Raw genomic sequence first — 14,240 nt, 5'->3', positions numbered from 1 at the left:
TGGTGGTATGAGACTGGGCTGTCTGGTAGCTCCTTGTTGACCTGCAGGGGCGCGCGTGTCCAAAAAATCATTGGACAGTGCGCACCATTATTTGACAACACTACTTAGAAATTTTACAAGAAAGATTGTTTTTAACTAATTTTCTCAAATGACCGTAAATGAGTACTTTTTAATGAGCAATTTGCATTTAAAAATATGTTTGAATGAGTACGCAGGCCTATGCTTTTACTCGAGTATACATTTAGGCTACATTTGAATCTGCCCTGTGTAAAATCATTGATAGAGAATGCGTAAAGTCCTGTCATTTTTGGTAGTTTATTTCTAGAATTCATGCTGCCCGTCCACAAATGTTACCGTTTTCATTAATACTTACCACCACCATCACATTCTAAATATTCATTATGACCGGGAAAATTGCACTTTTCACACATGAAAAAGGGGGTCTTCTCCATTGTCTACCATTTTGAATTTCCAGAAATAGACATGTTTAGCTGCAAAACAGTGGCGGAACAAATGCACACGGGGCCCCAGGGCAAGACACTTATAGAGCCCCCCCATACACTCTGCCAAGGTCACAATAGGACCCCCACCACCAATATAGGAGGGGCCTGGGCCCCAGGGCAAATGCCCTGCTCGCCCCCACTATAGGTCCGCCTTTAGCTGCAAAACATGCTGTACTTTGGTCATACTAGTAAATATTAGTTTATTATTAAGTAAATATTCATGAAAAGATCAAATTTGGTAATGGACAGCACAGTTTGAATGAACAGCATAGTTGCAATACCTACTCTGACCACCATCCTACATACTGTGCACCTTTAAGTCTAACTCTTTTTATTTGGATCCCAATGAGCACCTGATGTCAAGACACTCAGCCTGTTAATCTTCCTCACCTCTCTCTTCACGTTTGACCCTTGAGTGTGTTCGTGCATGTGTGTTTCTGTGCACGTGTGCTTCAATGTGTGTTTAGTATGAGATGCTGCATGTCACTCCCCCAATGGGTCCCCCCGACATGCTGAAAGGTTCCCCCTTGGCTGACGAGGCAGGCTGGCTCAACCTCAACAATCATACCCTGCAGCACCAAGTTTACCCCAACGTCTTTGGCATCGGAGACTGCACCAACCTGCCCACTGCCAAGACTGAGTGCCGCCGCTGTGGGTGAGTGACCCTGCGAACACAACAAAAGCCACAAAAGCTATACGAAGCTCAGAAGGCATCGCTGGACTATTTCAGAGCAGCAACAAATACAATTTGGGTATATTAAATTGCTGATGTCAGACATAAGTTTAATATCCTTCTATTCTTCCAACAACATGTGCATTTTCCAACTAGGGGTGACACTGCCTTGGATTTGTTTTATTGGAACCTAATTTTTTTATCTCAGCTGCAATGGAAAAGAGGACTACCCTCAACTGTACTTCCAAGATTATAAATACAGGGCCCTACCGTGGCGCTAACGGTAGGGCACTCATCAACTATGCGGCCGGCCCGGGTTCTACTCCCGGCCCAGGTCCTTTGCCGGCCCTCCCCCGTCTCTCTCTCCTAACTCACTCCTGTCTGTCCTCCACTATCCTGTCTGATAATAACCAATAAAGGCTTGAAAAAGCCCCCAAAATACTTGAAAAAAGATTATAAATACAGGTTTCCCTTCTTCCATCTATTCCAAATGGTGTCCATATTGTTGAGGGTAAATCTCTTGCTGCACTAGCAGTCGGCCTTGAGGACAATGAAAAGTGAAAAGTAGTTACTACGGCTGTTTGGCCTGTTTTTCAGCTGCCCAGTCTGCTGTTCTGGACAGAACCATCAGCCCAGTAAGGAAGAATGCACAGCCCGATAAAAAGGTTGGATATGTTTCATGAATGTGTCATGTTTCCTTTCTGAATGTCCATGACAGTTCCACTTAATACCACAAGGTGGCGGTATAGCTATTCATTATAAACTTGCAAGATGCCCACTGTAATTTGTAGTATGACAGCTTTTGTGATAAAAAAAATAAATGCAATGATTCATTTGTCTTGATTTGCTTATTCTTTCAAGTGTTTGATTCACATTCATGACTATTGCATGTGTTAGCTGCTCAAATAGCATTATGCGTAGCCTCTTACTGCAGCTGGGGTCGCCGGCGACCCTATTCACTTGCTGAAAATGCTTAACTACATCATAACAACATTGCTATGACATTACAGAGAGCCATAGTACTGCACTAAGGGGTTAACCCGTTCAGACAAGGCCCCTGTTTTAAATTTGCTGTTACCATGATGGCCATGGCCAGGTTGTAATGTATAAATAATGGCCCAGTGTAAGGTCATAGTCCTGTAGTACTATGGTGCTCAAGTTTTTTTTTCAATGGCTACATTTACATGACACATTTAATTCAGAATGAACTGAATAAATTCTGAATAAAGCTTAATTACGCTATGTAAACGCTTCGCAATTCGGATTTAAATGAAAGATCAAAGTAAACTCGACAGAACTATTTAATTCGTAATTATTCATTCGGAATTAAAAACCTCATGTAAACGTCGCCATGGTCTATTACAGCGATCTACTGGCAGAGTGGATGCCCTGTCTACTTTCTGTCCCGCGAGTGACGTTGGTGTGTGTGTGTGGTGTTGTGCTCTGCTGTGTTGGCAGTATGACGGCTACACGTCGTGCCCTCTGGTCACCAGCTACAACACGGTCATCCTGGCCGAGTTTGACTACAACGGCCAGCCCCTGGAGACCTTCCCCCTGCACCAGAACAAGGAGCGGAGGACCATGTACCAGAAAGCCGACCTCATGCCAACCCTCTACTGGCACGGCCTGCTCAGGTGAGGCCCGCTGTAGGGCCAGGGAGTGAAAGCCCCATTTGGAAACTCCCACTCCCATTGTCATGGTGACACAGCACACAAGTGAACACTGCACATAACAAAATTGCATTTATGCCTCACCTGTGCAAGGGGGCAGCCCTCAATGGCCTCCTGCAGGGGCAGGGAGGGCTCATAAAAGCAGGGCCCATTTTGATTTTGAGTTTTCAGGCTCAATGCCTGATTTCCGGTTTGACAGGGTTTTGTTTGCAACAATAAAACATAGATCTGCATTGACACCACAGTGCAGTATGTATAGTAAGCTACAGGTAAGGCCTGCGGCAGGGAGGGGCTGGTGCAGAGCTGATAGTTTTCAGGCTCAGAGCCTCATTGGTTACACTTTACTTGAGGCCGGTGTCATAAGCAAGTCATTACAGTGTCATAATAGTGTCATGACACAGTCATAGATAAGTCGTAAACATAATGTCCATCAGCATTTTATGACTGTTGGTCATTGCCATTTTGGTAACAGCTTATTTGTAATGCCGCGCATTAAAGGGGTTAAGTAACATTCGGTTATGGCAAAGACAACCTTGGGTAGTCTTTGCCATAACCGAATGTCTCTTAAGGCCAACAGTCATAAAATGTTTATGACATGGACATAATATTTATGACACATGCATAACTGTGCCATGACACTATTATGACACTGTAATGACATGCTTATGACACCGGCGTCAAGTAAAGTGTTACCGCCTGATTTCTGGCTTGGCATTGAATAAGAATAAAATATAGGTCTCTACATTGATAATACAGTAACAACAGTGACAGTGGTTTGTTACCTTAGGTTTGTCTTATTTCAAAAAGTGGTATTTAGTAGAGGTGTGTCGTTCACGAACGAGCCGGTTCTTTTGAACGGCTCCCTGAAGTGAACGATGGGAACCGGATCACAGCTGGGGGAGCCACTCGACCGTTATTTAGTTCATTTTTCATTCATTTTAAGCACGTGACCTCAACCTGAGTAATTAAATTTGGGAAAAAACACAATTGTTTGCCTTAAAGAGTGGCAAAAACGGTCTTTAGAAGCAGGAGAATAATCAGTTGTTGTTTGGACAAAATTACCTTGAGGTGAAGTCAAAATATTCCATTCTAAACACTGAATAAATAATTTTTAAAAAGAGCCAAAAGAGACAGTTTTTTGAACGGCTCTTTGAAAGGAACGAGCCACTAAGATCCGGATCCCGTCAAAGAGCCATAAATCCCATCTCTAGTACTTAGGGTCATCCTCAGGATTTTCTTCTACTATCAGGCCTATAAAAGAATGTTGGTAATGTTGGGAAGACATATCAAACTTGACTGTTATGTGACATCTGAGGTCATGTGAGACTTGTTATACAAACTGTCACAACCTGGCTCAAATGCCATGACACAGAAAGGGGACAGATAAGAGGGTAACCGTTTACAGATCTTTTATTTTTCCAATAACTCCCAATCCCAACCCGACACCCCAGATAGGTAAGGGAAGAGAGAGAAAGTGTCGCCTCAGCCAGCCTACAGCCCACTATAGCGTGGTCCCTGGCTAGCTCTCACAGGCAGATTGACAGACAGACAGAGAGAGAAAGAGTGAATGCACTGGAGCTCATTTTAAAGGCCGGCCCAGGAGCCATCCAGTCAGTGCAGCACCTGAAAAGAAACATTAGTGAAGAGCCACCTAGTGCAACGGTGGAACCCTGCAATGATGACAGCAGGGCCATGACAAAACGCAAATACATCAGATGTAGTGCTTACAGATGGCTTACAAAATCTAAACTACTGCTTTCTTCAGCCACAATGATCATGATATTGGGATGTTAAGCAAATCTTTATCTTTTTATGTTTTATCATCTGTTAAAAACACATTGAGCTGCATGTGTGTGTGTGTGTGTGTGTGTGTGTGTGTGTGTGTGTGTGTGTGTGTGTGTGTGTGTGTGTGTGTGTGTGTGTGTGTGTGTGTGTGTGCGTTTGTATAATGTATGTACAGTCAATCCGGAAAGTATTCACAGCGCTTCACTTTTTTTCACATTTTATTATCTTACAGCCTTATTCCAAATGCTATAAATGAATCTCTGTTGTCAAAATCCTACACAAATTATTCCATTATGACCATGTGAAAAACAAGTTGTCTTGACAGTTTTGAAAATGTATTTTTTTTTAAAACAAAGAAATCATATTTACAAAAGTATTCCCAGCCTTTGCTTAATACTTTGTAGAACCACCTTTGGCAGCAACTACATTCATTTTTTTTTCATTTTGAAATGAAAAGGGATTAAAAGGGAGGTCATCGTTGTGTGTTTCAACCTTTCAGTACATTGAAATTGTACATTTTGAGTCTGCACCTGGCTAAAATATATGGGTGTGAGTTTTGAATGAAATCCTATGGAGAGTATCATGATCTGCTTCTGTAGTCACATACATGCTTCTTTAGGTGTAATTCAGATTTCCAATGTTGACGGCATCCATACATCCCCAAACCATGTCAGTCCCACAACCATGCTTGACTAGCCAGATGATGCACTTTTTGTGTAAAACTCACTTGTTTACCACCACACATGCTTGACTCCATCTAAAGCAAATTTGTTTATCTTGTTTATCTTCACGCACACTGCCATATGTACCTCTACCCCACTCCACCCAACACACATACATTCACATATGACTACATACCTGGCTGTTTTTTAGGAACTCCTTTATCTGACTCCTGAACGACCCATGACTATGAGTGGCCTTGATTTCAGGGGGCAAGCTATTCCATAAGTGAATTCCTTAAATTAGGAATGAGGACTGACCAAAGGATGTTTTACGGTGAGGTATCCTGCAATTCCCTGCTACAGCACCCCTGGTGGACCTCCCACCTGCCTGTATAGGTTGGATTAGGTCACAGAGCACTTGAGGGGCTTGGTCATGCAAGCATTTATAGATCAAGTTAATATTTGACATAGATATATAATTGTCAAAGCTCATTATGTTCAGGTCCCGCTGAACATCACAGTGATGGGCTGTAGCCCCTTAATGCGCGCCGTACCTCCAGTGGCACGCTGTAATAGTCATTGAAATGTAACTACCATAGCACTACAATACTATGACACAACACGGGCCCTTTAGAAATGCACCACGACTTGGTCATTACCATACTGGTAACAACAAATGTATTAAGCCGTGTCTTAAGGGGCTAATTGGTATTTTACCTAAGATTTTCCGTGCACGGTTGTAGAGTCTCTCCAGAGGTCTTATTGCTGAGAGACCTGCCTATGACCATGCAGTTATACAGTAGCCAAGGTGAGAGAGAATCATTGAGTCGTGCAGGTATATGTTGGCTGCTTCAAATGATAAACAATCTCTAATTAGTCTGAAAGTGTATACGTTCAGTCTAACTGTTTTGCTGATCTTCTTAATATGGTTGTCAAATCTAAGATGTTCATCCAACATCAGTCCTAGGTATTTGACTTCTCCAACCTGGTTAATTGGTTGATTGGAGATACTGATGTTTAATGTAGTGGGTGTGGTGCGCCTCCCAGAGGAAAAGCACATTGCCACTGTTTTGCTCACATTAAGTGCTAGATATGAACTATTCAGCCAGTGAGCTACAGTCTCAAGTTGTTCATTTAGTTTTTGTGATACTGTAGCGGCTGTTTTACCATGAGCGTATAAAACTGCATCATCTGCATACATTTGAAGACCTGCGCCTAGGCAGGAATCAGGGAGATCATTTATAAATAAACTGAAGAGTATCGGTCCTATTCCTAACTGTGATGGTGTGACCATCACTAGGGTTGTGGATGTGTTCTGACTAACATGCCAACGAGCCTGGCTCTTTGGTGTAGCAGTCAGAGCCCCGGTTCACTACCCCAGAAGGTCTGGGTTCAAGTCCCAGCTGGGCAACTCTACTCCCCTTCGCTACAAATGGTGTCAGAAGTGGGATGGCTACCGTGAGGCCATCGGAAGCGTACCCATGGTGTGTGAGCCGTAATTCCATGTGAGGGACCCCCAGGATTGGTGACCCCGGTGTGAGGGACCCCAGTGATGAGTGAAGCATTGATAACGGGGCACACTGGATGGGAGAGGCATGACGGGCAGTTGCGTGAGGTACACCATGAGTGTGTGAAGCGCACAGGTACGCTTCCCGAAGGGGAAGGCAGTGTGATGGAGTGACCATCACTAGGGTTGTGCGTGTGTTCTGATTAACATGCCAACGAGCCTGGCTCTTTGGTGTAACGGTCAGAGCCCCGATTTACTACCCCAGAAGGTCTGGGTTCAAGTCCCAGCTGGGCAACTCTACTCCCCTTCGCTACACTAACACTCAAGTTTCATTTAATTTTCATTTTTCATTTTAAAATTTAATTTAAAAAAACGTTTTATTTACTTTTACTTGAGTATTTTTTACGTAGTTTTACTTGTGCGGGATTTAAACCAAGTAAAGTTACTTTTACTTTCTTTTAAACACTTTTTCAATAGTCTTTACAACTTTTTTAAAAATTGTATTATTTAAATAAGTTATATGACGTCAAATAGATTTTGAATGAAAGTTATGAGATAAACAGGTTAACCTCTCCCAGTTCACACGTATTAGGCATAAATAATAGTTAATGTTATTCCGAAGTTTTTTTCCAGGTTTTTAATGATTTTCCCACTACAGTTCAATACGTAGCCTGTACTGTAGGCCTAGATCTAGTAGCCTACTCTAGGTCTAGGAATAGCCTACCACTCTGGCCTTCACTATCTTTTACAGTCAACAAGGGGCGCTGCTGTTCCAGTGATGCTTTGGGAGCACTACTAGAGCAAAGAATAGTAGCCTAGATTGGATATTGAATTGAAATGTGTTAACTATGTCTTGACTGAGTTTCATGCATTCCATAACTATGAACTATGTTTAGCAGCTTCATTTTGTGGTACGTACTTTGGAAGCCCCATGTCTGCTGATGTCTAGAGGCAACCAGGGGTGTCGTACAGGAGGGTAAAGTGTAACTGAGTCACTAAGGACCCCTGTATATAGGGGGGCCTCACACAGTCCAATTTATGGCTGCGGGGGCCCATTGGAGATGATTGTACTTAGGGCCCACAATTTTCTGCTATACCACTTACCATGTTGCTTGAAAACAAGAACAACATTAACACGTCATAGGATATGGGCTATCACAGAATTGTTGTAGTCCGTATGCTACTGTTCCTTGCTCGTTATTTTGTCCTTGTGTATGCCTTGCCAAACAGTTTGGCCCACATAAATTGATTATAGTTTGACAGCTACTCACTAGATCGGCTTTCGCCCTCTGTGAAATAATCATTCCTGTCTGTGACATCTGTCACTGTATAGTGACAAATTGCTTCCACCAGAAAATCATAGATCCTCTGTTGACCTGGAAAAAAAAGAGAGGGAACGGAAATGGCCTGTATTTATCATCACCGTTAATGAAGAAAGCAGGCCTGAGAACTCCACCCTTCCCCTTTATTACAGGTCTGTTAGTAGAAATGCTCACTTGGAAAGGAGCAAAGCTAATTAATCATACTCTGTCTTTATCAGGCGTACCTGGTGTGTTTTAGGGCTGGACCAGCGCAGTTCTGTTTTCCTTAGGTATAGGAGAGGGAGTGGTTGGTTAGAGCCAGGAGCCAGGGATGCAGATTGGTTCCACATGCTGCTGACCTGGGCTAGCCAAAGGAGATGGAAAAAAACAAGCACTGAGAGTATTGTGTGTTGACTAACCCCCTATATATATGTATGTATGGATGGATGGATGGATGGATGGAAGCAATCATTGGAGCTGTGTCCCAGCTCCATCAGTCCTGGGTGCCAGGGACGCCAGCCATCTGAACTCTTCTGCAGACACTTGCTCGAGTTCAGGCCACACATAAGCATGACCTCAGTCTCCCCACCCCACGCCCCGAACAAGAGCAGAGAGCGATTAGAAACATATTGCCATGCAGGAAGAGGAGGACCTGACTCTCGTTGTGATTTGTAGGTCTTTCGAGGGGTTCCTCTCCTGTTTACTTCAGTGTGGCATCATAGCGATTCATGTGAGGTCCAATGGCTCTGGGTCCCTTTGGAGCAGGGGGAGATTCATGTTCCTCAGATACTTGAGCCTTTTCACTATGGAATACTTGGAAAATGCTGGGCATTCCCTTCGACCTCAAAGTTGTAAACACAATGGAAGGAAATCATGTTTATTTTATGCAGAACATTGTTCCAATTAGAACAAAAAAGACTGACACACATGACGAGACAAAAGTCATTTAGCAGACGGAATCACTCCCATGTGCAATATACAGTGAGTCCAATATGTATTTGATCCCTTGCTGATTTTGCCGGTTTGCCCACTAATAAAGACATGATCAGTCTAGAAATGTATGATAATATGTATTCAAACATGGAGAGACAGAATATCAAAAAGAAATTCCAGAGAATAACTTAAAATAATATATTTTAATTTATTTGTATTTAATGTAGGCAAATAAGTATTTGACCCCTCTAGCAAAAGAAGATAAAGTGCTTTGTGGCAAAGTCCTAGTTGTCTAGCACTGAGGTCAGATGCTTCTTTTAGTTGATGACAATGTTTGTGCATATAGTAGAAAATATTTTTGCCCATTTTTCTTTGCACATTATCTCTAAAACATGAATAGTTTGTGGCTGTAGCTTGGTAAATGGGAGGTTCAGTTCTCTCCATAGAATTACTATAGGGTTAATATTTGGAGACTGTCTAGGCCACTTCATGACTTTAATATGCTTCTTATTGAGCCACTCCTTTGTTGCTTTGACTGTTTGTTGTGTATTATTGTCATGTTGGTAGATCCAAAAATGGCCCACCCTTCAGTGTAGTGGTGGAGGGAAGGACGTTTGCACTCAGGATTGCACATTACATGTCTCCCTCCATCCATTCATTGACGATGTTAAGTTGTCCTGTGCCTTGGCCAGACAAATACCCTCAAACCATAATGATACCACTTTCATGCATGATGGTGAGGAGGGTGTTCTTGGGATCATAGACAGCAGTACTCTTTCTCAAAACACATTGAATTGTGATAATGCCAAACAGCTTGATTTTGGTTTCATCTGACTACAGCACCTCCTTATCATATCCTAAACCAGTCTGATGTCCGTTGGCAAACCTCAAGTGGGACTGCACAGGTTCCTTCTGAAGTAGAGGTACCATATGTGCAGTACAGGATTTTAAACCTATGTGGCATTAAGTGCTACCAATAGTTTTCTCAGTGATTTTGGTCCCAGTAGCTTTGATATCATTGCCTAGTTCATCCCGTACAGCTCTAGGGTGATTTCTTTCTGTTCTCATGATTATCAAATCCCTACAAAAGGTTAAATCTTGTATAGAACCCCAGACAGGCTGATGGATAGTCATTTTGTATTCCTCACATTTTGGAAGAAATGCATCAACAGCTGAGTCATTAATACTCAGTCTCTTTCTTGTGGCTTTGCAGCCCATTTAATCTTTGTTCAGGTCTAAAATCGTGTCCCTGATATCATTTGACCACTCTTTGGTCTTTCCCATGCTGGTGAGGTTGGAGTGTGACTGATTCACTCATACTATGGACTGATTCTGCTGATTCAATGTGTCTTTTATGCATGTTAGTATGTACAGGTGTCTTTAATTCAGATGGCAAGTTGATCGGAAGTGCCCATCTGGTCTGTGGGCCCGGAACTGTAATCAGTTGTCAGGGGATCAAATACTTATTTTGCTCGATGAAATGGAAATAAATTAATATATATTCTCTTCAGTTAATTTCTGGATTTTCTTTTTGATATTCTGTCTCTCCATATTAGAATACATATTATCATAACATTTATTGACTGATCATGTCTTTGTTAGTAGGCAAACCAACAAAATCAGCAAGGGATCAAATACATATTGGACTCACTGTACATACGGGTTTTATTTTGTATTGCAGTGCGTCTTTGTCACTTGTATTGCAGTGTGTCTGAAGGACTGATGTGCAGACAGATGAGAAACAAGGAAAGGAAAAAAAAACGTGAAGGACTGACTTTTTCTGTGCAGCTAGATGCTATGTTTGCATAGTAATTCTATTACAGTATTGTGCCGGGATCCTTCAAAGGTGCTCCTTTTGTGACAGGTCCTTGACGCTGACGGATAGCCCCTAGATTAGTATTCCCTTTGTTGAGCATTGCTAACACCTGCAGAAAGGGTGCCTTTGAAGTTCCCAACACATTTCCCTTAACCCTAAAGACAGACGGCAGGCATCACGTCATCCGGCTCTATCCATTTTCTGTGTAGACTTTCCAAAATGTAAACACAAGAAAGAGACGAGGAATCGAAATGAAAATGAGCAGAGTTTCTTAATGTGGGTATGGGTGATTTCATCTGCGAGTATGGTGAGATGGAGGAAAGAGGAAAAAGAGAAGATTAAAGAAACCAGACAACACAAAGTGTATGAAAGATGGATACCAGACAGAAACAGAAAACAAGCATGCATTAACATTGAGAAAGGCATGCAAACCCACAAAGAAGACATTTCCAAGTACCAGACTTAAAGGGATAGAGACTAGAAAGAGATGCAGGGGGATGGACGGAGGGAAATGGAAGCAGACAGACAGAGAGTAGAAGAGGAAAGGAAGAGTAAACTAGGTTTAGAGGAAGCCCCCTGCCGATAGGGAACAAGAGCCAGAGAGAAAGATGCCAGAACTGGTTAAATCACAAGACCAAAGCCGACAGAAATCAAACAGCCGGCGCAGGAAATGGTCAAGTCGTGTGACCGGTCGAGTCACTGTTGGAAAACAGGGCAGATGTAGCAGCAGTGGGCCACACACAAGTCCTGGCAGGGGTTGCTAGGTTACCAACACAAGAACACACGTTTGTCACGTATGCTATCGCGGTGATGAGAGGCCTTTTTTTCACTACAGGCTCTGGGCACATACCTTGCTCACTCACAGCAAACTTGACTTACATAAAGGAGGTTTTCCCACACGGTTCAGTAGTTTTCTGATGATGAAGACTCAATGTTCTTAGTGATCGGCATGTCTAACAATTTGGTGAAACAAAACCTTTTGTTTTTAATTTGTGTTGCTATCTGTCTCCTTGTCTGCATGGGATGTGTGTGGCAAGCAAGAAGTCAATGTTTGATGTCTAATTGTGCTTATGCAAGAGGCAGAGAGGCTGAAGAACAGACATCCATGCCAATCATTTCTGACCTGGTATTTGGTGAAGGCCTCACTAAGATGGGTATTCTCATTGAGGTATAGAGTAGTAATATAGTAATAATCAGGGAAGCCGACAGGGAAGACAAAGGGGACACTTGTCCCAAGCACAGGGAGAGAGGGGGCCCAGAATTGGATCCTCATTACAGTGTATTGATTGGGTTTGGGGTCCTTTCAGATGTCCTTGTCCCGGGCCCAGCCAAAGCTGTCAGCGGCCCTGGTAATAATATATGTTTACATAGACCCCATTTTTTTTTTACAATGTATCTTTTTTGGTGCATGCATGGTAAATGTAAATGTAAATACTGTATTTCACCCTATACCTTTGATATATATTACTGGTCTGGACAAGCCTTTTGTTTGAGACTCGCAATCAATCCCCCCATCTACAAGTGGCTCAAGACCACAGCAAGCCAGGAGCATGCAACTATGCACCATATGTATTTTTTCCCTTTCAGCTCAATAATATCCATCATAGTCATGGGGTGTTTTTTTTCTAGCTACATATTTTGCAAAGTTCTTCCAGAAAGTTTTTCCAAATAATTATAATCTGTCAAAGTTCCAGGGCACCCCAAGAAAGGATTATATATGTTATATCACCACAGGCATAAACATATGCATGCTTTCAGATCTTTTGAAACTATGATTGCCATTTTGACTAACAAACAAACGTTGGGTTTGTTTTTGTGTATGCATGAACCCCCCCACTCATGTGTTTGACATCACTCTGCAAGTTTATTGTTCCTATAAATCCCCTTTTAACATACATTGTAAACATTGCATTTATAATGCCTCTTGCTCAAATTAACATTTTTGTGTTGCCTTGCTGTAGTTTCAATAGACATGAAAACAGGGGGCAGTAGCCACTAGTAGAACACAGTCTTATTGAATAGACAAGGCTGAAGTAGGCCTACTGTATACACTGTAGTTGTCTAAAAGTAACAGTGTACATGTAATGAATCGTGCCCTTTTAATGTTTATGACAAGTAAAACAGTAGAATCAGAGATTCTTTAAGTATAGAGATATGCCAACATAATAGGTTTCTATGGGCACCTAACGTGACCAGGTTCCGGTCTGCCTAAAGGGGCGTGTCATAATGCTCCTAGCACTGAATAGAACAGTCCTCATGTCTGCCTAGGTCTGCCTAAAGGGGGATTTCCCCCCCAATAATAGAACCCGGAAACAATGGGCCAATGGAACCTCTCTCTCTCTACTCTCTCTGGTAGAATCATGATACTGTTGTTCAACATTTTCTGAGAATGCAATAAGGCCCACTGTTAAAGAATTTGACACTCATAATGTTTGGTCATCGGTGTTTATTATCACAAACCATGACAGAAGACAATGCATTGGTGTGCTTTTGCTGCACATTATATGGACAAACATTGAGTCAAGACTGTAAAAATATCAGTTAATATAACTTTTAAAGAGTTTAAATTAACTCCATTCAGATAACATTTGGTCAAAAATAGTGTTAGTTTCATTCTTTGGTCAGTGTAACATTTAAGAGTTAATTTTACTCAATACTGTGTAAAGTAAGAGCTGTAGAGCTGAAATGACAATGACCACCTGAACACTTTTGAATCCACTGATAGAGTAGCTAATTTGATTCTCACAATGTTGTAAATAGTCTGTCTTGATTTTTATATGCTTACTCCAAAATATCGACACCCCCATTTACACGTCTTGTTTAAGGTTGTCAGTCTCCAGAGGCACCCTATAGAGGCCAGGGGGGGCCCAAGCGGTTGCCTGTGTGTTGCGTGCTGGCATGCACCACTTCACCATGCAGTACGCCCTACTAACCTGGCACTGATGGAGGTCTGTTTTAGACCCCACAGTGGGCACAGCGAAAGTGCTGACGGTGTGCGGCAGGCGGCAGGGTGAACCCTAACCCACTTACAGTACAGTATGTGTTGAAACTCCCTTCAACCTCAAATACTATATAATCACAGATCAAGCTTCATGCCGCCACATATAAACACATGTGGTGCAGGCGCCCCTTCCAGTGAGGACGTAGTCAGATGAGGGAATTACCCCAGTAGCACTCACACACCCCTGAGACATCTACCGTAATCAAGACATGATTAATGAACATGTGTTTCCAAAAAATTAAATGTCTTTCAAAGGATAAAATTTGTTGGCAGAAGTCGGTAGCTACCTAATGCAGAATCACTGCAGTGCAATTGCACCATAGCTCACTCATCATCATCACTGTTCATTGCCAAAAGTCCTCTTCGCTCTGAGGGCTGCTGACAGCTTT

At 42.3% G+C, this 14,240-nt stretch overlaps 1 protein-coding gene across 1 annotated transcript; it reads left to right on the top strand.

The window, feature by feature from the left end:
- Positions 1–7: 7 nt before the first annotated feature.
- LOC134448051 (sulfide:quinone oxidoreductase, mitochondrial-like) lies at positions 8–3,013 on the top strand. Its single transcript, XM_063197811.1, has 4 exons — positions 8–25; positions 971–1,154; positions 1,774–1,841; positions 2,635–3,013. The coding sequence occupies exons 1-4, from the start codon at positions 8–10 to the stop codon at positions 2,812–2,814; spliced, it is 450 nt and encodes a 149-aa protein (XP_063053881.1). The 3' UTR covers positions 2,815–3,013.
- Positions 3,014–14,240: the final 11,227 nt, after the last annotated feature.

The sequence above is a fragment of the Engraulis encrasicolus genome, chromosome 4, assembly GCF_034702125.1.
Source record: "Engraulis encrasicolus isolate BLACKSEA-1 chromosome 4, IST_EnEncr_1.0, whole genome shotgun sequence".
Lineage (NCBI taxonomy): Eukaryota > Metazoa > Chordata > Actinopteri > Clupeiformes > Engraulidae > Engraulis > Engraulis encrasicolus.
The sequence above is the reverse complement of the archived record's forward strand: the minus strand, read 5'-3'. Positions and strand labels throughout refer to the sequence as shown.